This window comes from Oryx dammah, unplaced genomic scaffold (assembly GCF_014754425.2).
Source record: "Oryx dammah isolate SB20612 unplaced genomic scaffold, SCBI_Odam_1.1 HiC_scaffold_10, whole genome shotgun sequence".
Lineage (NCBI taxonomy): Eukaryota > Metazoa > Chordata > Mammalia > Artiodactyla > Bovidae > Oryx > Oryx dammah.
In genome coordinates, this window is record NW_024070194.1 from 4514447 (window position 1) to 4536158 (window position 21712).

General features: G+C 55.3%; 1 protein-coding gene across 1 annotated transcript; it reads left to right on the top strand.

Annotated features, from left to right (window-relative positions):
- Positions 1–191: 191 nt before the first annotated feature.
- KCNG1 (potassium voltage-gated channel modifier subfamily G member 1) lies at positions 192–16786 on the top strand. Its single transcript, XM_040248176.1, has 3 exons — positions 192–285; positions 11512–12311; positions 15589–16786. The coding sequence occupies exons 2-3, from the start codon at positions 11538–11540 to the stop codon at positions 16357–16359; spliced, it is 1545 nt and encodes a 514-aa protein (XP_040104110.1). The 5' UTR covers positions 192–285; positions 11512–11537; the 3' UTR covers positions 16360–16786.
- Positions 16787–21712: the final 4926 nt, after the last annotated feature.

The following is a 21712-nucleotide window of genomic DNA, read 5'->3' on the forward strand; positions in this document are numbered from 1 at the left end:
CGGCCCGCCTCCCGCCCCGCTCCCTCCCTCCCTCGGCGGCGGCCGCGCGGCGCTCCCGGCGCACTCGGAGCCCGGCGGGGACCGGGAGGCACAGGCGGGTGGCCCTCGATCCGGGTGCTGGAGCCGAGCGGGGCCCCGGGGCCGAAGTTGGCCGGCCGCTCCGGGAGGCGGCGCGGGCGGCTTCCAGCCCCTGGTTGCGTCCTCGCCGGGACCCGCCGGCCGCCGGGGGACGCGAGCCGCGGCCCGGCCAACTCCGCGGCGGGGACGCCTTGCCGAGAACTTGAGGTGGGACCCTGGCGCGCTGCAGCCCCGCCGGGCGCCGCCGGGCGGGCGGACTCGGGCCCAGCCAGGGGGAGCCGCACGTAGCTGTGGCCCCTACGGGGACCCGGAAAGCCGCCGAGGTGGGCGGTCAGGGGGGACAGGGGACCCGGGAGCAGCTGCGCGCGGCGGTCACCGTGCGGGTCCGGGTTCTGCGCTTCCCTGGGGTCCCCCGGCGCGCGAAGTGACAGGGCAGGGGCCGCACCGCAGCTGCGGCCGGGGTTTCTCGCCGTCTCGCAGGAGGATCCGGGGAGGAGGGGGTGTTGGGAAGAGGTTGATGGGGCTGGGGGCGGGGGCCGGGGGGGGGTGGGGTGCGTCCGTCTGTCACCCGCTCATTCACTCCATCCTTAGGTACAGAGTGGGGCCTCGCGTCAGAGGGCTTTATTGAGTTGTTCATTAGGGCCACGACCTTTTATTGAGAGCTCACTGTGTGCTAGGCGCTGGGGACTCTTGAGACAACTCTTCCTTGGAGGGGAAGGTGGCCTCCTCACCCTCGGGGGGCGCTCCCTACCCAGAAGGGGCTCAGCCTGGATGGAATCTTTGGGTGAGGAGGGAAAGGAGGGAAGCTCCTTCATTCATTCACGGTTGGTTGGGAGACGGGTTGAGCGCCTACTATGTGCATCTCACCTTGCCAAATCTCAGCTGTTCATTATTTCACTAACAGTTATTGAGGCTCTGTGCTGGGTAGAGAACTGGGCGGGAGAGGGATGGGATGCGGGGCAAGAGAGAATGGAGCCGGCTTGCAGCTTGGAGAGAACACCCCTCGCCCCCTTGTGTACAGGCAGGTCACTGGACAGGTTGCAGAATGGCCTTTCCTTGGTTCATCTACTGCATTCATTCTCAGGGGGAGGGGGGAGGCTGGAATAGGTTGTTGGATAAGAAGAAAAGGCGTTTAGAAAGCTCCTTAGGGGGAAGGTTTTAATGGGGAGGAGGATTGAGAAAAGCCCGTCTCACCATACTGATGAAGGCAGGCTCCCACCGGTGGGGTGTACTACGGAAGCTGTCCCTTCAGCAGGCGTTTCCTGAAGCACTTGCTGTCCATAAGCACATCCAGGGTGCCAGGCGTCAGAGTCAGCAAGGTGACCGAGGCAGTTGCAGAGACTGCCTTTGCTGACCCCTCAAGATAAACGCAGGGGAGGTGAGAGAAGGGAGCCGGAACCGCTCTGATTCATCGCGTGAGTTAAGGAGGGTGGCTTCTTCTGACTCCATGTATCTGAGCCGAGGTTTATTCACTAGGGTGTGTTTGATACCCACACATGACAACACAGTCAGAGTCGCTCCGGGGAGCCTCACCCGCTCACGTTTCCAAAGCAGGTTTGGCACTACTGGCGACCTGGCCCCAGGGCCGGAGCCAGGGCGCGCGCCGGCTTTCTTGGATGGACTTCTCAGGAGCTGTCAGACCTGAGCTTGACCCTGTGTCCTCTGTCCTGGAGCTCTGCAGAGGCACCTGCCAAGTGGGGAGGGAGGGAGGGAAGGCGCGTCTGAAAGGCAGGCGGTGAGGGCTCCTGGGGACTGCCTTCATCCATCATTCCCTAAGAGCCCATTCCAGTGGAAATATGTCTGTCATGGGACACACTCAAACCCACAGGGGCTGTGAGTGTACAACCTTGATCTCCGTCCCAAGCCTTGAGGGTCAGGCGAGGGGAGCCCTGGAGTCTGACGGGGGCAGATCTGGGAGTCAGGCTCCCATCCCGCCGCCACTTTGAACCCCTGGCACCCCACACAGCTGGGCCGTGGCCAGAGGTGAGGACGATGCCCCAGGGATTAGAAGGGCCCTGGATGCAGGCCTGAGAGACTCCAACCAGGTCTGAGGAGTCAACCCCCGGGGCCCCTCTAAGGCGTCTTGACCCGGCCGTCTTTTCTCCACGTCCCCTTTCCGGATATGTGAGGCAGAGACAGCGTTTCTGGTGGCCAGAGATAGAGGGTCTGGAAATCCACCCTTGGTTGGCCCACTAAACCCAAAGATGGAGTCCCATGGTTGGAAAATAGCGGCTGGAAAAGCCACTCTAAAAGAGAGTTGATACAAAGGCGGAGGCAGGGAAGTCTAGCTGCCAGCACTAGTCCCTCCTGGCCACTTTTGTTCTCTGGCAGACAGTATCTGACTGACAGAGTCCACGCACGGAGTCACGGTGGTCCAGCTGGAGCCGAATGACGGCCTCGCAGGGCACACCACCCCTCCTTCCCCGCTCCGTCCCACTGCAGCTGACCGCAGACACGTGGCCTCAACACTTACTGAGGAACAAGAAGTGAAGGATTGTTTAAGCAGGTGTCCCCTCCCCAGCTGCTCCCCAAGCCTGTGCCTCCACTTACCCCTGTGCTCCCAAATCAGAGGCCACAGGGGACAAACAGAAAACGACCCCCTGGCTCCCACCCCAAAGCCCCTCCTGGTGGATGTGTTTTTATTTTGCCAGAGGAACATTGTAGGGAGGCTCTAGAGGCTGCCTCTGGCTGGGGGTGCGGGATGGGGGTCTCTGGATGTTCCCTCTTAGGGGGCAGGTGGGGTGGAGGAGAGAGCCCAGCTCCCAGCAAGTGTCCCCCACCCCAGTGACTGAGGCCCCCGCTCACTGGAAGCAGGGCTGGGGGCCAGCCCACTGGGACTGTAATGAGCGTGGACAGGAGAGCGTCAGGGGAGATGGATTTCCCACGTAGGCACAGCATCTCACAGGGATCCGGTGTGCCAGAGCCTGGGCCAGCCTAGCGGCTGGATCCGTTTTGATTAACGGTCTAATTGAGGATTAATGCAGCATGATCCGCCTCTGAGTCAGCCCAGCCAGGAACCTTGACCATGACAGATGAAACTCCCCCGGCAGGGGAAGGACTGCAGGGAGAGGCCGCTGGAGTCCCCTCGAAACCCGCTCGGGATTAAGAAATGACACGGGTTGGCAAGTGTGGGGAGGAGAGACAGAAACCAAAGCCTGAGGAGCTCAGGGAAAAAAACGCTTTTTTGTTTTTTTGAAGAAAGTTGCACTGCGCTTGGTTTGTTTCTTCCCGCCACACGCTACTAACAGTGTAGTGGCTTGAAGCAGCACAAACTTGTTATCTTATGGTTTGGGGGGGATCAAAAGTCCAGATGGACCTCAGTGGGCTGACACCAAGCAGGCAGCAAGGCCGTGTTCCTGCAGGGAGAGTCCCTTCCTTTGCCTTTTCTAACTTCGGGGGCCCCCTTCGAGCTTGGCTCCTGGCTTTATGACATTCCAGCCTCAGCGTCTGCCATTGCATCTCTTTCATCTCTGACTCTGATCCCCTTGAGTGACAGCTGCTCAGCCACGCCTGACTCTTTGCGACCCTGTGGACTTGCCTCCCTGTGATAAGGACTCTTGTGGTGACACTGGGCCCACCAGTCGATCCAGGGCCATCTCCCAATCTCCAGCTCCTCAGTTTAATCGCAGCAACATCCTCCCTTTCACCACGTAAGGTTACACTCCCAGGTTCCATCCAGGGCTTGGGACGTGGACCTCTTCGGGAGGCCACCCTTCTGCTGACTGCAGGCATGTGCCTCGTCAGTTTCTGTTGACTGATGGGGAAGCGGAGGCCCAGCGGAGTGAACCAGGTGAGGAGAGCGGGCACTGAGGTCCCGCCCTCTGGAAGGCGATGTTGGCTTCATACTGCTCCCCTGAGGAAAGAAATGCCAGGGGAGGAGCAGACAGGTGAGGTGCCAGGCATGCTGCCCAGAAGCCGTTCTAGCAAACAGGGGGCCCTTCTAATGCACCAGGCATGGCTCCAAGCACTTAGCAGGCGAGTGTGATGACACCCTAATTTACAGCTAAGGAGCCAGGCACAGAGAGGTGAAGGTATTTGCAGAAGGCTGCACAGCTGGTGAACGGTGGGCCAGGCATTGTGGTCCAGAGGCCACACCCTCAGCCCTGCTTGGTACCTGCTACCCCACAGGAGAGTTCTTCTGCCCAGAGACTGAAATGGCAACCCAGAACTCGATGAAACCAGTTTTGTTAATTCCTTACTCTGCTTGTGTGCAAATAGCCGGTAGGAACAAGGATGTCTCCCCAGCTATGGGCAATTGCCTGCTTCTCCCCATCCCCAAAGACTTTTCAAAAGCTTGTGCCTAGAAATTAGAGGCGAGGTGCTGGACACCCTTCCGCCACCAGGAACCAGCGATGCAGGGAAACAGTAGAATGCAGAGTCAAAGAGGTTTGCTCAGAGTCCCACAGACCTAGTGGAGCCTGGCTTTATCACTTGCCACCAGAGTCATGAGTTTTCACCTTTCAAAGCCTCAGTTTCCTCATCTGTAAAATGGGCGTGAAACCTCCATTCACCAGCTTGGTGAGGTCAACACGCTTGTCCCTGCTGTATGAGGAAACAGGCCCGGAAGAGGGCCAGTGACTTGGTGGGTACAGAAGGCTGAATCAGGTTGAAAGGTTAACAGCAGAAGCAGCAGCAATAGCCAGACAAGCCTGACGGAGACCTTCCTCCCACCCCGCTCCCTGCTGCAAAGTCCTACCCCCACCCCTGGGTCCTGCATCCCACCCCCAGTCATACGCTGGCCACAGAGCAGCCTCCAGGTGGGGGTGCTGCCCTTCAGAACTCCTTCTGGCTTCAGTGATCATCTCTCTTTGGAAATGTACACTCAGCCCTCTGTCATAGCTTCTGAACGTCATCTTTCTCCCAGGAGGAAGAGAGGCTGCCTGGGGAGAATCCGCGGAGCCGTGGGCTCACGAAGGGGCGTTCAATCAAGGCAGCCCCAGAGCAGAACAGATTTTCTCACGAACCAGAGGGTCTCCACTTCTCCAGTGAGGCTCCCCACTTCTCCATTGAGGCTCCCCTCGCGCGGGACCCACAGAGGCTTCCAGAACCCCAGGGAGATTGGGAAGTCAGGGAGAGGGCTCCCAGCCGAAGCTCAGAGCACCTGGAAGGCCTGCTGGCTTTCCTGGCCACTGCCTTTCCTCTCTCAAACATCAGCAGGCTCTCAGGGAGCCTTCAGAATCAGAAATGCCAGTTCCTGGCCCCCCCTTAAGGATTCTGATGAGAGGGTCTTGGGGGGGATTTGGGGGGTCTGTATCTCAGCTGAGTCCAGGGAGATGCAAAACCCAGTGGCGTGACAGTTTTTGTGCTCTTCTTTTTCTCTAACCTGGATTAAAACCCAGAGTGGTGCTAACCACACTCTTTAATTCATATCGCTCTGCATCACCAGGCTGCCTTAGTCACTGTTCCCTTCGTTCCAGTCCCCGAGCTTATCCCCTCCCCCTGCCCTCCCAGGCACCCTCCCTGTGGTTGACAGAGATCCTTGCATGTGCTCGAGTCTTTGTAAGATATGTAATGTTGTGTGTGCGCTCATTTACATAAACAGCAAAGTGCTATAAACTTCTGTTGTTCTTTTTTCCACTTGGGACCATGTTTTTAAGATCTAAATGTGTTGCTAAACCTGCATCCAGTCCATTGCTTCCAGTTCCTGGGCACTCTACAGGCTTTGCCATCTGGATCACTTGTTCATCTCCCCCACCGCCGGGAGGCACACTGGGAGACCTCCTAGCACCAGAGAGATATTCTTGTGCTTTGTTCCTTGCTTGCATCTGAGTCCCCAGAAGCGGATCCTGAGTCAAGGATTGGAGTGCAAATATATTACAGACAATGTCTGTCATAAGCCCTGTGGATCCAAGTCTGAGGGATATACCCAGGAATGGGATTCCCGGGTCATCAGACGCCAGCATCCTTCATTCCCCTTGGTACCCCTCAGGCTTTCCCAGAGGTCATATGAGTGCATTCCCTCCAGCAATGGGCTCTGGGGGGTCAGACAATGCCGGGGTCCAGTCCTGCCTAATCAGGTCAAGAAAGGAGTCACCCTTGTCTGGAAGAGGGGAGAATGACAGACCCCCCTCCTATCTAGTAATAATACAGCAGGCCCATTGAGGATCCCCTGCAGGTCAGGCGTTCGGCCGAGCACCTATGTTATCTGTGTCCTCTGCTTTAGTCCTGATCATAACTGTGGGAGGTCAGAGCAACAGATATCCCCATTTTACAGATAAGGAAACTGCATCTCAGAGGCAGGACATGACTTGTTCAAAGTCACGGGAGACCTTGAACCCAGGTCTCCTGACTTCATAGCTAGCGGGCTCTTCTGCTTCCCCACCTTGAGGTCATCAGCAAATCGCCCCCCAACCCCCACCCCTAAGCTGGAGTCTAACCAGCTTTTTCTCAACACTCGCTGTATTTGTTTCCAGTTGTTACTGTGACACATCACCACAAGCTGAGTGGGTTAAAACAAAACAAACTTAACTGCCTCACATTCTGGAGAACAGAGGTCTGCAATGGGTGTTGCAGGGCTAAAATAAAGGCATGGAAAGGGTGCGTTCCTTTCTGGAGAGCCCAGAGGAGAGTCTGTTCTTCATCTGTCTCAGCTTCTAGACGCTGCCCACTTTCCTTGGCTCGTGGCCCCTTCCATCGTCAAAGCCAGCACTGGCCTGTCGGGTGTTTCTCACAGCGTTTCATCACTCTGATGCACCCTCCTGCCTTTCTCTTCCATCTTTTAAGGACTCTGGTGGTTGCACGGGGCCCCCAGAGAGTCCAGGAAAATCCTCCCACCTCAAAGGAAGCTGGTTAGCAACCCCATTTCCATCTGTAACCTTGATTCCTGCTTGCCAGAGAAGCTAGCATAGTCACTGCTTCCAGGAATCAGAAAAAGGATCCAGACATCTTTTGGCCAGGGCTGGGAAGGGGTGAGGGAGTGTCTACCTGCACCGACACTCAGGGCTGGGGCAGTGTGCAGCTTCAGCAAGGGGGTGGGTGCTGGGCGCTGAGCACAGGGAATACCAGCCCCTCTCCCCCACACCCCCCCAGGCTTTGCTATGTCCCTGCTCGCTGGGCCCTCCCATTCCGTCCAGCCCAGCCAGGTCATAGCTCCCCCTCCCCCTCCCCAATGATCATCACTTCGGCCTTGGTGCTCTGATACCACCCATCACCCATGTGGGAGGCCCCATCCCTGACCTCTCTGTCTCTGATTGGCCCACAATTTCTCCTTCCATCATCCTGTAGCCGGGAAAGGCTGCCTCTAACTCGGGCCTCCTAGCGCCACCTATCAGTCACCTGGGTGAATGGCACCCCTGGGATCACCCTACATCCTTGTCCTTCCCCTTCCAGTCCCACAGCAAGAGTCCCCTCAGCTCTCTCTCTCCAAAGCCCACCCCAGATCCTTCCGATTCTCCAGACCCCTCCACTGGTCCAAACCTTTCCAGAGACAGGGGTGGTCTCCCCCGCCCACCCTGGGACTTCTCCAGAGGATGCCCCACCCACGAAGAACAAACCCCTGCACGTCTGTCACCTGCTGACCCCACACACACTCGTCTTCTCCCACTTCCCCTCGCTCACTCTGCCTGGCCACTCGGCCTTTACTTCGGTGTCTGACCATCCAGTCCCATCCCCAGGTCAGGAGCCAGCTCTTCTAATTCCACCCGAGACACCGTTCCCCAGGTCCTCCCAGGGCTGGCTCTGCCCCAGGGTCCCCTCCCCTGAGAAGCCCTCCTGGGTCCCTCCAGCTAGCATTGACCCCACCCCACCCCCCCGCCCCAGTCACTTCCCATTGGTCACCTAGTTCTGTTTCCATCACAACACTCACTACGGCCTGAAATGATCTGTGTATTCACTAGAGCATCACGTCTGTAAGGACAGCACTGGGTCTGTCTTGTTCTCTGCTGTGCCCCCAGGCCTGGCCCACACGTAGTGATGTTGGATGAATGATGAATAACAGCTCCCTCAGGACTTCTCCTCATTCCCACCATTGGAGCCCTTTTCTCAAACAGCTTCCTCTTCCTAAGTAAACATATAGACCCTAAGAGGCAAACTCACTAGATCCCACCATGCTCTGTAACTCACAGACCTAACACCGAAATTTTTAAAAATCAGCTTTTTCGTGAGGGTAATACCAGACTGGGTGAAAAGTAGCTTTATATTCCAGAAGCAGGACTTTGGAGCTTGATTGATCTATGAACCTTACCGGAGACTCTAGCAGGCAGAACTGTTACCCACACCCGCATCAGGCTGGACAACCCTAAGATCAAAGGCTCAGGGCAAGGGTGCCCCTCCCTTGTTGAGCAAATTCAGCATCTGAGCTTCCCCAGGGTCCTCTGGCCCTCCGTGTACAAGCAGCCTGCACAAAGCAACTTTTTCTCTCCTCTCCATACTTGTCTCTGAGACAGGACAACTTTCCATGCAGGAGGCTGAGGCTTTGATTCACGGCTGATACAGATCATGAGAGAAAAAATGAGGAATTGCTAATTGGGGGAGCTTTCAGCTGGAGGGAAAGCAAGGAGGGTTGAAAGAAAAAATTCTGCAAGAAAAGAGGTGATTACAGACGTGGGGTTTCACAAGCGCTCTCCAGGGTTTGCAGGATGAGAGGAAGGCTCCCGTGCCTCCATCACTGTTCTTGCCAAACGGAATGTCGTCTTCCCTCTTGTCTTTGGTGGCAAAGATAAAGCAGCATAGCTGAAAAGCTGTGGCACTAAAAGCCATCTTCCTCCTCCAAGGGATTCTGGCAGGCTCTGCCTAAGGAGACGAGTTCCAATTTTAGGTGAAGTTAAAAACACTCTTAACGCTTTAAAGTCAGATCATGTTTTTTCAAACACAGGTGTACCGTAGTTTTAAACTTGAGCTGAGAAACGACAGTTTGCCCCAGAGATAAATGCGTGGAGTGATGATTTGCATTTGTGAAAGAATTTTTCTTAGGGAGGTGCCCCTCTCAGATGTGGAAACCTTCGTGGCTCCTGTTAAACACTGCTTCACACCCACGCGGGGCTGTGTGTATATCTGTGCAACCGCGAGTGTTTCCGCTGAACATGCCCATAGCATGGATGGACACTCAGAAACGGGTCTCCATTTGGAATTGATAGACTTGGCTGGTACCACTTGCATCCATGGTGATTGAGCTGGGGTCGGGGGGAGTGATGGTGAATTGTAAAAGCAAAGTATTGGAGCTTCCCTGGAGATCCAGTGGTCAAGACTCTGCACTCTCAATGCGGGGAGCCCGGGTTCCATTCCTGGTCTGGGAACGAGATCCCCCATGCCGCAAATATGGCCTGGTGCAGTGTGAGTAAAAAGAAAAACTATAACATCCAAGTATTGTAGACTCGTACTACACTACTTTTCCCCAGATCAGCTTAATTCTGGAGAGCTCTGTTGCTGTCATCTAGGGGTGTCAAACCCAAGTGCCCACAGTGACCAGGAAGGAAACGTACATAAGGGAAGTAAAGTGGGTGTCAGGAAGACAATAGGGAGGGGTGGGGATGACGGCGGATCGTAGCATGCCCTCCCTGCCTTAAGAGGGGCAGGCATTTCTCAGCTGGAATTTGAAGTGAAGGTTGCCAGATAATCTGATTTTCAAAAAAAAAAAAACATGAATTTTTAAATGAAATGTCTCCATTTTTCAAAACCTTCTCCAAGCCAGGCAAAATATTTGTAAACCAAATGCAGCCCATGAGCTATGACTGCATAAGCAATCTGATTCTAACGGCACAAACCCTTACCTTTGAGGACGGGGAAGGAAGAAGTCTGTGTAAGCTGAGATTTTGACCTCAGTTTCCCGGAAGTGCCCTCATCGGGTTGGCCTCACCAACAGGAAATGTACTTATTTGTTGAGCATTTCTTGGAGCGTTTATGTTGCTGAATACAAAGGTTCAGAAATGAGTAGAGCACGTTCGTCCCCCAGGGAGCAAGAAGTCTACTGAAGGAACCAGGCTTGCACACAGATCATTCTAAAATGGGTGGCAAGTGTGATGACGATAAATGGGGGGGGGATGACACTTGATTTAGCTGGAAGAGCCAAGGAGGGCTTCCTGGAGGAGGGAGCAAGCTGTCCAATCCAGTCCTGGGTCCTCAAGATGACGTTTGCAGACACACGTGTCACTGTTGTGAAAATTGTGCATTTTTTGGACTTTGCCTCTGATTTATGGCAAGTGATATGTTTTCCACACATGGAATGAATACAAGCGGTCCCTTTAATACTTGTAATAGTAGTAAACAGTGGGAGTTCCCTGATGGCGTAGTGGTTAGGATTCCACACTTTCGTTGCCATGGCTCGGGGTTCGATCCCTGGTCAGGAAACTGAGATCCCACAAGCCACACGGTGCAGCCAAAAAATAAAATAAAACAGAATAATAAAGGAAATTTAAAAAAATAGTAGACAGGAAGTATTGAGAACCTACCATGTCCCACATACTGTGTTCAGTGCTCTTGGGTACATAATTCATTGAATCTTCTCAGTAATCCTATAAGGTAGATCGTATGGTTATACCCATTTTGCAGATGAGGACATTCAACATCAAACTCTATGCTCATAACCACCACAGCAGAGCCCCCCCCTCCTTGCACTGTGGACATGGGGGGCAGGATAATTCTCTGTTGTGGGGTCTGACCACAGGACTCTTAGCAGCATCCTTGATACCAGTAGCATCCCCTAGTCATGACAATCAAAAATGCCTCCAGACATTGCCGTCTGTTCCCCAGTGACAAAAATCAGGCCTGGTTGAGAATCGCTGGTCCACACTAAACTACTTTTCCAAGCCAAATAAATATCCCCCAAAGTTGGACAAACTTAAAGCGTTAAGTAAGTAACAGTACCGGTGTAGGCTGTCAGCTCTGTGGGGCTGCGGGCCACATCTGATTTTATGCACGGCTGCAAACGCCCAGTGCTTGAAGCCACTCCCGGCTTACAGTAGCCCTCAGTGCATTTTTATGGTGTAGAAGATGCGGATGTGGAGGAATGGTGAGGTTTAGGAGATGCTGAACAATAGAGTGGCTCTTCTGACTCTTGAATATCTTCCCTCAAGCTGCTGTAACAGAGTACCTAGACCAGGGGACTTGAATAACACACACTGGTTGCTCTCCGTCTGGGGGCCTGGGAGTCAGATCAGGTTGGGGTCTGACGAGGGCTGTCTTCCTAACTTGCAGATGGGCTGCCTTCTCACCAGGCCCTCACTCGGTGAAGAGAAAGGAGATCCTGCTGTCTCTTCCTCTCCTTATCAGGGCACTAATCTCACCCTGGGGGCTCCACCCTCCTGACCTCATCTAAGCCTGATGACCTCCCAAAGACCCCACCTCTTAACACCATCCACTTGGAGGTTAGGGCTTCCCCCTATGAATCTGGGGAAACAGAATGCAGTCCATATCAGCAATTATCTGCAGGATCCACATTGTCCCCAGAGACTCAGGAGTCACTGAGGCTCTTTCCTCCCTTCTCCCCCCCAACCCTAGGCTGGACAGGGATGTGAAAGCTCAAAATGACCCTCCTACCGGGAGACAATTCTGATTACGACTACAGCGCTCTGAGCTGCACATCGGATGCCTCCTTCCATCCAGCCTTCTTCCCCCAAAGCCAGTCACTCAAGGGTGTCTTCTACCGCCGGGCCCAGCGGCTGCGGCCGCAGGACGAGCCCCGCCAGGGCGGCCAGCCTGAGGACCGCAGGCGGCAGATCATCATCAACGTGGGCGGCATCAAGTACTCGCTGCCCTGGACCACGCTGGAGGAGTTCCCGCTGACGCGGCTGGGCCAGCTCAAGGCCTGCACCAACTTCGACGACATCCTCAACGTGTGCGATGACTATGACGTCACCTGCAACGAGTTCTTCTTCGACCGCAACCCCGGCGCCTTCGGGACCATCCTGACCTTCCTGCGGGCGGGCAAGCTGCGGCTGCTGCGGGAGATGTGCGCCCTGTCCTTCCAGGAGGAGCTGCTCTACTGGGGGGTCGCCGAGGACCACCTGGACGGCTGCTGCAAGCGCCGCTACCTGCAGAAGATCCGGGAGTTCGCCGAGATGGTGGAGCGGGAGGACGAGGACGACGCGCTGGACAGCGAGGAGCCCGGCAGCGAGGACCCCGCGGAGGAAGAGGGCCGCCTGGGCCGCTGCATGCGGCGGCTGCGAGACATGGTGGAAAGGCCGCACTCGGGGCTGCCCGGCAAGGTGTTCGCCTTCCTGTCGGTGCTCTTTGTCACGGTCACAGCTGTCAACCTCTCCATCAGCACCCTGCCCAGCCTGAGGGAGGAGGAGGAGCAGGTAAGGGCCCCGCCCCTGCCCTGGGGGAGGGCGGGGCTGCTGCTGCAGGAACCACTCCCCGCTGGGAAGGGCACATCCTTCTCTGCCTGCCCTGTCGCCTCCTCCAGGAAGCCTTCCCTGACCGCACTGGCTCAGTAGCATCCCAGTCCATCGTTGTGTTTACATGTTTACAAACGTGTCTCCCTATGTGTCGTCCTCCTCCACATGTAGACTTGAGCTCCACAGACTGTTCAGGTCAGCGCTGTGCCCCCTGCCCAAGGCAAAACTGTCCAGCATGGGAGAGGTGCTCAGCCATTCTGTTGAATGGCTGGATGGATAGATGGATGACGCAATGTTTGATGTGCCTGGCCCCAAGCTGAGCATGTGATGTGCGCCACCAAAATTTACTTCACCAACTTGCACCCTTTCTCAGCCTTCCCAATTCCCTTACATGAAAAGATCCCAGAAAGCTCTTTGGGGTCCTGAATATGATGTTCATTGATAGATGTGTGTGCGCATCTAAATAGTGAGCATTGCTTTCTGTTAAAGAAGGGAGTTTCCATAAGTGTTTACTCCAGGGCATGATGGGGTGCATGCCCAGTTCTCAGGGATACCACTTACTTACCGGCAGTTAATGGGAGCCAGGGGCTGGGCTGCCACTCTGCTTGTATCTTATCTCCCCAGTGAACCTTCCAGCATCCCCGCATGGGAGGTGTTCCCACAACCACTTGACAGCTGAGAACTCTGAGGAAAAGCAGCTTGCCCAGATCTGGGTCTAACTGAGTCTGGAGTCTGGGTTCTTAAACATGGAAGTATGGGTCCCACGTGGCAGCCTGGGACCTCATGCAGCCCCTCAGCTTAGCCTCTGTCTGTAAGAGACCCATCTCTGGGACCCTCTCCCCACACGTAGGGGTTCCAGATGCAAGGCTCAAGACAGACTGAAAAGTTCAGACAGGTGCAAATTGTATAGGCACTGGAGAAATAGGTATGGCAGTATGAACTAAACATAAATATCATGCCAGCCAGCATTTATTGAGCACTGGCTATGTACCATGCATGTGCTAAGGGTTTTTCGTGAACCCTCTCATTTAACGTTAAAACCACTCATCACGTGAGGGTCTTTCCATACACAAGTATTGTGGGGAAAGTAGCAATAGTGATACATTTATAGCTCTCAGGGAGTTTCTGACACTTCTTTTTGAATACATTGAATTTTAAAAGCCAATGTTAAGAAAACGCTCAATCAGTAAAATGAACACTCAATCAGTAAAGTGAACGTTTGAGATGCATGAGGGGTAGTGATAAGCCAGGCAGGGTTAGAGCCGGGTGGCCTGAATCTGAATCCCACCTTGTCCACTCTGGCTGTGCTTCTGGAGATAAGTCACTCAGCCTCTCTGCGCCTCCGTTCCCTGACATGTCGAAGAGGCTGTGAACAGGCCCACCTCATGGCGCTGGGGGGGTGGGGGTGGGGGTTCAGTGAATGAGAAGTGATTGGAACAGCGCCTAGCATTGCGCATGCAGGAATTACTCACTGTGAGGATTATAGGCGCCTCCGAAAAAAAGAGCAAGTGCTTGTCACTGGGGACCTGTCTGGAAGTACCTGTGCTTAGTGTTGATTTTTTCTTGGCCTCAACACACGCAATACTGATTTTATCAGGAAAATACTAATAAAGCCAGTTTTATTCAACTTCTGATACCTGCTTAAAAAACAAAAAAGATACCCAGCCTTTTTCATGACTCAGTAAAAAGGTTGTTCTTCAGTTTCACTGGGGGACTAGTGGCGTTCACTGTCTCACCCGAGCCGGCATTTAAGTGCCTCTTGTATTCAGGCTTCATGGGGCAGTCAGGGTGACCAGAGCAAGTCTCCAGCTTCAGGGTGCGTCAAGCCTCGGTGAGAGCCCCGTAACCATAAGTATGGGGCACAAGCCAAGAGGGCTCTTGTGAGAGGCCTGTCAACTGTGCTGGGGATACTTGGAGGGACGCACTCCAGGAAGGCTTCGCAGAGGAGGGGGCTTCCTGTCCCAGAAGTCTGAGACCTCAAAGCCTCACAAAGTATCAGTTCATCTCTCCAGCTTCTCACGTATTCCCAGAGAAAGAGCTAGTATGGCGAGTCTGATAGAACGCAGCTGTGCCCCAGAACCGACAAGATGCCCCAGGTAGAACCACGTGTGCCTTCCTCTCTGCCAAGCCCCTTTGAGGGTGAGGTCTACACTGGGGATGGTCCCCCATACTGCAGCCTGCATGGCGAAGGCACAGGTGTGTCGGAATGAAACGTGAGTGCTCTCTTTGTATCGAATTGTCACAACATTTAAAACCCAGGAGATTTCATGTAAAACTCCAAAATTCCAGCTTCTCTTAAAAAAATGGATGAGGCCGCCTCAAGACTGAGTTCGCCTGGGACAGCCCTCAGAGGGTGTCGAGCAGAATGGCCAGGCTCCCCAGGGCCTCCACCCAACCTGGGCCACCTCCCCGGGCTTCGCTTTGCCTGCCTGGCCTTCACTTGGCACGCTGTCTAGAGACAGGCCAGTGCTTTGCCGTCCATCCTGGTAACAGATCATCCTGGTAACTGATTACCTGCCGTGTGCCAGGCCTTTCCAGGCACTGGGGCCTGAGAGTTAGCAATACACAAAGCATCCTGCCCTAGGGCTACAGTCTTCCGGGGCAGGGTGGGCAGGTGAGCAGGGCTGAGACAGTAAAAACGGTAAATAAGTAACTTACAAAACATACTTTGGAGGCGGGCATGGCAACCCACTCCAGTATTCTTGCCTGGAGAATCCCACGGACAGGGGAGCCTGGGGGGCTACAGTCATTAGGGTCGCAAAGAGTCGGACACGACTGAAGCGACGGAGCTCACATGCACCCTTGGTGGTATTCGTATTGCAATACGTAAATATGTCAGATCAGCTCGCCCTGTGCCTTGTGTTTGTTATATGTCAATTACATCTCAATAACAATAAATTTTAAGAGGAAAGACGTCAGGAGCTAGTCTGGGGATGTGATGAGTTTGAGACACCTATCAGACCCCCTTAGGAGGCAGCTCCTCTAGAGTCTGGAGTTCGGGGGCGGGGTCTGGGCTGCAGAGAGATTAGGGGTAGTCAGTGTTGAGAAAATGCTTCAAGCTTCAGGCTTGCACGGGATTGCCCAGGGAGTGGGTATAACGGGAGAGAGCGGACCCAGGGACAGGCATCGCGCCCAGCCCACCTTGGCCCAGGTAGCGCCGCCCCCGCCTGCAGGACGGAGCCCCGCGCTCCTCGCGGGGGAACCGCTGACCCCCGCCCGTCGCTTCTCTCTCTCCCAGGGCCGGTGCTCCCAGATGTGCCGCAACATCTTCATCGTGGAGTCGGTGTGCGTGGGCTGGTTCTCTCTCGAGTTCCTCCTGCGGCTCATCCAGGCGCCCAGCAAGTTCGCCTTCCTGCGGAGCCCGCTGACGCTGATCGACATGGTGGCCATCCTGCCCTACTACGTCACCCTGCTGGTGGACGGCGCCTCCGCGGGCCGCCGCAAGCCCGGCACGGGCAACAGCTACCTGGACAAGGTGGGGCTGGTGCTGCGCGTCCTGCGGGCGCTGCGCGTCCTGTACGTCATGCGCCTGGCCCGCCACTCGCTGGGGCTGCAGACGCTGGGGCTCACGGCCCGCCGCTGCGCCCGCGAGTTCGGGCTGCTGCTGCTCTTCCTCTGCGTGGCCATCGCGCTCTTCGCCCCGCTCCTCTACGTCACCGAGAACGAGATGGCCGAGAGCCCCGAGTTCACCAGCATCCCTGCCTGCTACTGGTGGGCCGTCATCACCATGACGACCGTGGGCTATGGCGACATGGTACCCAGGAGCACGCCTGGCCAGGTGGTGGCGCTCAGCAGCATCCTCAGCGGCATCCTCCTCATGGCCTTCCCCGTGACCTCCATCTTCCACACCTTCTCCCGCTCCTACCTGGAGCTCAAGCAGGAGCAGGAGAGGGTGATGTTCCGCAGGACCCAGTTTCTCATCAAGACCAAGTCGCAGCTGAGCAGCATGTCCCACGACAGTGACATCTTGTTTGGAAGTGCCTCCTCGGACACCAGAGACAATAACTGAGACCAGAGGACGCACCCCGCCACCGCCACCGCCACCGCCAGGACGCGCCCCCGCCCCCCAGCCCTGCCCGCCCTCTGAGGCTTGACGCTACCATCATCGCTACAGAAGCCTCAAAAGGCACGTGCTGCTTCTGAGCACAGCCCTGGCCTGGGATGGACCGAGCCACGCCCCAGGGAAGATGGCCCCACCCCAGCAGGGGGTCCCTGGTCCCCCACGTCCAGAAGCGAAGCCCAGCACACAGTCCTGACAGTCCCACACCCCACCCCACAACCCTCCCTAGCGAGGAGATGGCTTGTTCTTTCCACCATGTAAATAACATGCCCAGCAAAGACTCGCTTTGTGGGGCTGCCTAGGGAACAATACAAACAGCAGCTACAAGTCTGTCTTGAGTGTGGATCGCGTGCAATTAAAGAAAACCGGTGAAAAAGAGAAGAAAGCCTTCCCTGGGGCTCTGTTAAGAGAGGAAACGGCACTTTCCAGTAAGCCAGCCAGTGTGGTACCAGAAGTATTGGGTTAGCCTTTTTCCTTGGGTCCTTCATACCCGGTGAGGCCCTGTGAGGTTGGGTGAGACGGGATAGACACCTTTGGGAAATTGCTGGTAAACACCACAGCCCCTTGCTCTTCTATCTCTTTGATTCTTCCCCTCTCCGAGGCTTTCGTCCCCATCTTTTCCTTCTCTCCCATCTCCTCTTCTCCTCTTTCGCACCTTACGGCCTGTTTCTCAAACTTTTCCCCGAAGGCGCCCCCAACAGCTAAGTGGACACCGAGTCAGCCCTGCTGACTACAAAGGTGGAGTCATTTCATTTTATCTTTAAAAATTAGTGTGGGTTTTTTATTCTATGCCACATTTATCTTAATTTTCAGGGGCGGGGGGTGGAAATGCTTCAAACCATTTACCTAAATCTAAATATGAAGCTAGATTGCACTGGACTGACGCTTTGGGAAAATGGACCTCAGTTTTCTGGGCCACCTGAGAGCACAGTCCGAAGCCCCCAAGGGTCTCTCTGGACCCCTCGGAGACCCGAAGTGCACCCACCCGACCGGAACACCTCATGACCTCATGCAGTGTGGAAGATTCGGGGTAGGGCCTGAACCCAGGCCAGCCCACCAGGTCTGCTCCGCTCTCAGGGTTCAGAGGCCTCTGGTGCCCATCTGGGGAGGGGCTTCCCATCCAGGCGTCGGTCACATGCCTGCCTCCACCCTCAGATGCTGCAGCGTGTCGCTGTCTTCTTCACCCCCTCCCCTGGGCCAGCTGCAGAAAGCAGGCTCTAAAATAAACCCGAGACTTCCCTGGCAGTCCAGTGGTTAGGAATCTGTGCTTCCAGCGCAAGGGACACCATGTTCAATCCCTGGTCAAGGAACTAAGATCCCACGTGCCGCACAACACAGCCAAAAAATAAGAAAATAAAGCAAATCTGGCCCCATCACTGTCCCGCCTAAACTCACAGAGGTGTATCCATCGTGCTGAGAATGACCCCCAAATGCCTGGCACTGCCAGGGCCCGCCTCGTCTCTCACTCACTCCACTCAGTCACAGCGGCCTCCACGCTGCGATGTAGAAGCAGCCAGCCCCTGCCCACCGCGGGCCTTCACCATCGCGCCCCTCTGCGGGCAGGGGCAGCGGCCTCCCTGGAGCGCACTGCGGCTGGCTACTCCCACCGCCACCCTGCCGCTCGCTGTACAGGGCCCGCCCCAGCGGCCCCGCCGCCACCGCTCCCTCCCTCACCCCGAGTATCCATCCTCACACCCCTGATGGGCCCTGGAGCCGCTCCTTCGCTTCTCTGTTCTTCCCTTCCGGTCTGTCTCCGCCCGGGGAGCCCCGTGCGCACAGGGCTCACAGCGACTCCCAGCTCCCAGCGCAGGGCCCAGTGCAGGGCCCGGCACCCAGCCGGCACCCAGCAAACACTCGTGCAGCGAGCGAAAGAGGAAGGGGAGACAGGAGGACCACCCGAAAGCAGAATGGCGCGTTAGCGCTGGCGCTCCTCGCGCTCCCCATCCCCATGTCCCTCCCTCCCTCTCTCTCTCATTCCCCGGTGGGGAGGAGGGCTTCCTCTGCACAGTAGACACGCTGTAATGCAGGCTGGAAATATCACACAAGTCACGAGAGCCTCGTTAAAGTCTCCCCTGACACCTGCTTCCAGTGACTCACGCCTGAAAAGTAAGTTTTCCGACTAATTGGCTCTACCGTCTCCAGCCCGGTGGGTGTCACAGCGATCGGGCACTGCCGTCACAGTAATAATACCTTAGATTTACGGACTGACCTTTCTCCCCACTCCAAAGTGGCTAAGAGGCATGGGAGACAGCTGAAAATGCTAAACAGACGGATATGGGACACAGGAAGAGATTTAAGACAGAGCCTTTAAAAACTCCAGGGAGAAGCTGATAAATGGCAGAAACCATCACAATATTACAAAGCAGTTATCCTCCGATTAAAAATAAATAAATTTAAATTTTAAAGAAAGATTCCAGGGAGGGGAAATGCTGGGGGTTGGGGGAGCCTTGAACGGGCCTCGCTGCGGGGAGAGCTGTGCCCCCACCACACCAAGGACAGAAGAGGAGCCGGGGTCGCTGAGGGCCCAGGCTTCCGGCATCTTCTTGCCCAGGCTCTGGTCTGTGCCAGTGGCCAAGGTGGAGACCCAAACACGGGCACCTCTCAAGGCCTCCCTTGAGGGACAAATACTCGAGATATCGACCTTCACGCCCAGAGTGGGGCTTAAGGATCCTTGGTTCAAATTAAGAATCCCAAGGTCTCAGGACAGCTAACTAGCCACTTCTAAGACCATCATCAACTTGACCATCGTGTCTTTTCCAATCTTTTTTTTTTAGAAAAATGAAATCTGATGCAGAAGCCCAGCTATAAATCAGATTAAATGAAAGCCATTCTGATTGAAGTAGAGGCCCGGTTCTTCCCCTGGCCCTAATGGGGCCTTCCTTTTGACCCCCATACAGGCAACTAGCTTCATACAGCCAGGGACAGAGAGAGGAGACAGCCACTGCTCTGGGGGAAATGGCAAATCAGAACTTTCCCCAATTTGTCTTAGTTTTTTAGGACACGTGGACATCCCCCATCTCCAGCTGAGCCCGGCGCTGCCCTAAGACTCACAGTGGGAGTTGGGGAAGGTTGATTTCACAACACAGATTCTCAGGCCCACGTGTAAGCAGGGCTGGGATCTCTCACCTTGGGCACAGAATTCAGGGGGAGCAAAAAAAAAGAAAAAAAAACTTGGTCATCAAGATAAATCATATTTTAATGCAGTAATTTTTAAATCAAGATTCAGTTCAGTTCAGTCACTCAGTCATGTCTGACTCTTTGTGACCCCATGAACCGAAGCACGCCAGACCTCCCTGTCCATCACCAACTCCCGGAGTCCACCCAAACCCACGTCCATTGAGTTGGTGATGCCATCCAACCATCTCATCCTCTGTTGTCCCCTTCTCCTCCTGCCCTCAATCTTTCCCAGCATCAGTCTTTTCAAATGAGTCAGCTCTTCGCATCAGGTGGCCAAAGTATTCAATGTTCTACAAACTCACAGTGACCAACACGAAGATAGGCTCTGCCTTTGCACTTTTGTAACTCAGACCCACATGCCTCGCTTCCTGCCTGGACCCCTAGGATGTCCTGCAGCACAGTTCCGGCCACCCAAGCCCATGTCCCAAGAAGTGCAGGTGGAAGCCCGTAGCCCCTGGCACCGCACTGCTGGACAGGCCCCTTTCCCTTGGAGGGGATCAGAATGGCCCCCGACCGCTCTCCCTACCAGAGTGAACCTTCCAGAACCAGGCCCCTGTCCTCATGGGGCCCGCACAGCGATGGGGAAAGGGATCGAAACAGTGAAATGAGAACTGAAAAAAACCACTTGCTGATGGTGAGCACAGGATGACCCGGCAGACAGTGACTGGGGCCAGAGGACAGGCGGAGAGTGGGCCCCGAAGACAGTCAGGGAGGGACTCTCAGAGGAGGTGACCTTGCACTGAGGACCTGGAGGAGTGGGCGGGGCAGCCTTCCCAGCAGGCAGGACAGTCAGCGCAAAGCCCGGAGGTGGGAGGCCCCGGGCATGTCACCAGCTGTCGAGGGAGCCTGTGGGCCCGGAAACACAGCCCCCCGGGAGCAGCCTTCCTCTCAGGGAGGAGACCCAGGTCTGCACAGCAGACGCTCTGAACAAACATTTCCAGAGACCTCACTCTGAGCCCAGCCCTCTCAGAGCAGCTGGGGCAAGACAAACAAGCAAACAGCAGAACTGGACTCAGCACCTGCCGGAGAGGGGCTGGTAAGTCAATGGGGAAAAAGACACGCGAACAAAGATTTCTGCACATATGGGATGATCCGGGTGCAGGCGCCCAGGGCTGTACGAGCATGGGGAAAGATGATAGCTGGGAATTCCCTGGCATTCCAGTGATTAAGGCTCAGATTTCACTGCTGGGGCCCAGAATCAAGCTCTAGTTGGGGAACTAAGATCCTGTAAGCTGCTTGATGTGGCAAAAAAAAAAAAAAAGACATCAACTAAAGGAAGCATGGTTTACATTCAGATTTGCATTTGCTATTAATAAAATGGCCTTACTTATATTTTCTTCCAGGAAAAAAAAAAAAAAAAGACAGTGTTCCTCCTTAAAAAAGGCAGTGTTCTCCCGTCTTCCCATCCAGTCCTGTTGACGTGTATGGGGAGTTCGGCCACTTAACTGCTCCAGTGGGCGGCCCCTAGCCCCTCTCACATGGACTTCTGCCTGAGCCTCCTCCTCGGTTTCTCCGCTTGCCTGCCTCCCCTCCCAGCTGGTTTCAGCACAGCAGCAGAGGGGCCCTGTCAGAATGCAAGTCAGATCACACCCGCTGTTCAGAGTGTCCCCCCAACCAGCTGACGTCCCATCCCACTCAGTCAAACCCAGAGTCTCCCTCAGCCCCATCTCCCTGACCTGGTCTCCTGGTCTTCTTATCTCTCCTTTTATAGCAGCCTCTTTATTCAATGAACAGGCCAAACACTGTCCCACCTCAGGGCCTTTGCACTTGCTGTTTCCTCTGCCTGGACGGCTCTCCCCTGAGGTACAGCCACGTGCCCCCTCTCTTCTCATTAGCGTCTCTGCTTAGACATCCCTTAAACAGAGAAGCCTTATCTGACCTCCTGCCAGCAGCCTGCACAAAAGACCATGCTGCCAGCATGCCCCAGGGTACTGACCACGGCTCGTCTGTATTCTGATGCTTGGACATCCAGAGCCTGGCAGACCCAGGGATGCTCCTCCCAGGGATGGCCAGTTCCTAGAGATAGTGAACCACACACCCGCAAGTGAGCTTTTCAAATACAAAGCAGCCAACCTGGATGCCATTCCCTCGACCACCTCTTTCCACCTCCCTTCTCGGGGTCTCA